Genomic DNA, 2128 nt, shown 5'->3' on the forward strand with positions numbered 1-2128 from the left:
TCACTGAGGTATGGAATGTGTTTTTGGGGGGGGTGCTGTGAGGGATCTCTTTCCTGGAAATGGGGGTAAAATCTTAAGACGGTTCTTTACTGAGCTTATAAAGTTCCTGGAAAGCCTCAAAACAGAAGCTCAGATTACCTTGCAGGGGCCGACTAACCATGACTAGTACCAGGATTTTTTTTTAGGTGGATTTTTGAAAACTTTGAAATGCTTTTGTATCCGCAGTGATGAAAAAGGATGGTTTTTCCTAGAGTACAGAATAGAAGCTTTGCAGCTGGAACAGGCCCATAAACGTGAATCCGGGCTGGACCTTGCCTGGCTCTAAGTGCGGCGTAATCTGTGACCCGTGTGTTAGAAAGACCTTCCCTTTCACCCCTCTTCTCAAGGAAAGCCAGAGTTCCCCTCTCAGCATAAAACACGGCCCGCACACAGGTGCCCTCCACACCCACCAAGGACAGGCAGGACCCTCGGCATCCCCGCGCCCTCTCCCTGCAGGGCCCTCCTGCTCACACCGGAACGGGGGTCACGGCCCGCCGGGGCACACCTGGTGCCAGGCCCAGGGGTAGGAACGCGGACTCACAGGCTCTCGTGTCCCCTTGACTTCTCGACTAGGTGTCATTGTGCTCAAAAGTATCAAGACACAGCCGGCATTATGTGAGTAGCTGAGCATCACACAGGCAAAGCCGAAGCTGGACACTCCTGGGCGGGGGAGGACGTGGCTTACAGGACAGCCGAGCCGACTCCTTGCCGGCACAGAAGCAGCGCACGGCAGGGCGTGGTCAGCTTTCTTCCCGCTCCGCCCTCAGTCCCACTGAAAACAGAGCCTGGCACATCGCAGGTTCTCAGTAAAGACTGGCTCCTGAGGCGCAGCCTGCGTCCCGCCGGGCTTTTCCTGGGGCTTTTTCTCAAAGTCTGACTTCACGAAGCGTAATGTACAATATAACACACAATGCTGAACACCGAGTTACAGTTTTCTACAAACGCGCTGCAAGAGCTCAAAGGCACAGCTCTCTGGAACGTCTGTGTGGTAGGCACCAGCTGGGAAGGCTAGTTTCTGCTGACCTTGGACATCTGCGCTGCGGTATTGCCTCTGGCCCCCAGAAAGACCATGGCCAGCGCCGATGAAATGCTGAAGGGGGAGATGAAGATGTTGCCGGCAGGATCGCTCTCATTCAGGGTGCGGAACAGGTCCAAGGCGAAGCGGGTGTTTGCCGCGCTCAACTGCTCCATGGTGAGGCTGCAACACAGAGCAGAGCCCCGAGCTGCCCCCTGCCGCACCAGCCAATCAGCAGTGCCCCTTCCCCACCTCCTCCTCAAGGCAGGCCAGCCACCCTGAAATACCCTGCAACGAACTTGTACTCTCTCTCTCCCTCTCTGCCTCTCTCCCGCGGAGGGCAAGAACACTCCATGGGCACTGACGTGGGGGCTTGGGGCGACTGGCCAAGGATTCGGCAGTGACATGGGTCCCGGACTCTGTGTCCTAAAGGGCCCTGGCCGTGCAGACAGGTGCATCTGGGCCCTTCCCTACCACACGTGGGAGCGCACTCTTCCCACCCCCCGTTCAAGGCTCTGATTCACCTAAGCCATGAATCCACTGCCCACTTTTACCTGAGAAAGAATGTTTCTATTAGAACATCACAGCTACCTGCTACTCATGAAAGCAAATTCCAGCAAAAGAGACCGAAGTATCCTCATTTTTGAGCTTCACTTGCTGGTGTTTAGAGAGGTCCCCTGTCTCACAGCTGGTGAAGGAGGTGAGAGTGGGAACCCAACACAGGCCCCGGGGTCACGTCGGGCAGCCGGACAAGGAGAAGGTGACAAGTACCCTCTGTCACTCCCGCGGGCAGGGAGGGTCTGCAGGTGAAGCACCTGGCCTGGCGCTCAGCTCAGCCAAGCACTCTCCCCACCTGACCTCGACTCTCAGCCCACATGCAGCCCCGGGGGAGGAACCGTCGTGCTGGCTGCCCAGCGTGGAAGTCCGAAGCTGAGTTATTACTCTTGTTGCTCATAAATAATCTCTAGGATCGCACTGGCCTCCCTTCCCTGCCTGCAGCCGCGGAAAGGAGAAGCCGCTGCACCCGGGCTGCCTGGAAACCGTCACAGAGAGAGAAACACTCTGGACTCCGCC

At 56.9% G+C, this 2128-nt stretch overlaps 1 protein-coding gene across 2 annotated transcripts; it reads right to left on the minus strand.

The window, feature by feature from the left end:
- Positions 1–18: 18 nt before the first annotated feature.
- On the minus strand, positions 19–2121 carry LOC112063307 (leukocyte elastase inhibitor-like). Of its 2 annotated transcripts, none has more exons than XR_002890948.3 (2): positions 1609–2121; positions 19–1237 (listed from the first exon to the last, which is right to left on the minus strand). XR_002890948.3 is itself a non-coding variant. In XM_024118184.3 (2 exons), exons 1-2 carry the CDS (start codon positions 1693–1695, stop codon positions 1048–1050), a joined length of 240 nt encoding a protein of 79 aa, XP_023973952.1. In that variant the 5' UTR covers positions 1696–2112; the 3' UTR covers positions 19–1047. The 2 variants fall into 2 exon arrangements, 1 of the variants encoding a protein (XP_023973952.1); XM_024118184.3 differs by having other exon boundaries at positions 1646–2112.
- Positions 2122–2128: the final 7 nt, after the last annotated feature.

Source organism: Physeter macrocephalus, unplaced genomic scaffold (genome assembly GCF_002837175.3).
Source record: "Physeter macrocephalus isolate SW-GA unplaced genomic scaffold, ASM283717v5 random_11118, whole genome shotgun sequence".
Taxonomy (NCBI): Eukaryota; Metazoa; Chordata; class Mammalia; order Artiodactyla; family Physeteridae; genus Physeter; species Physeter macrocephalus.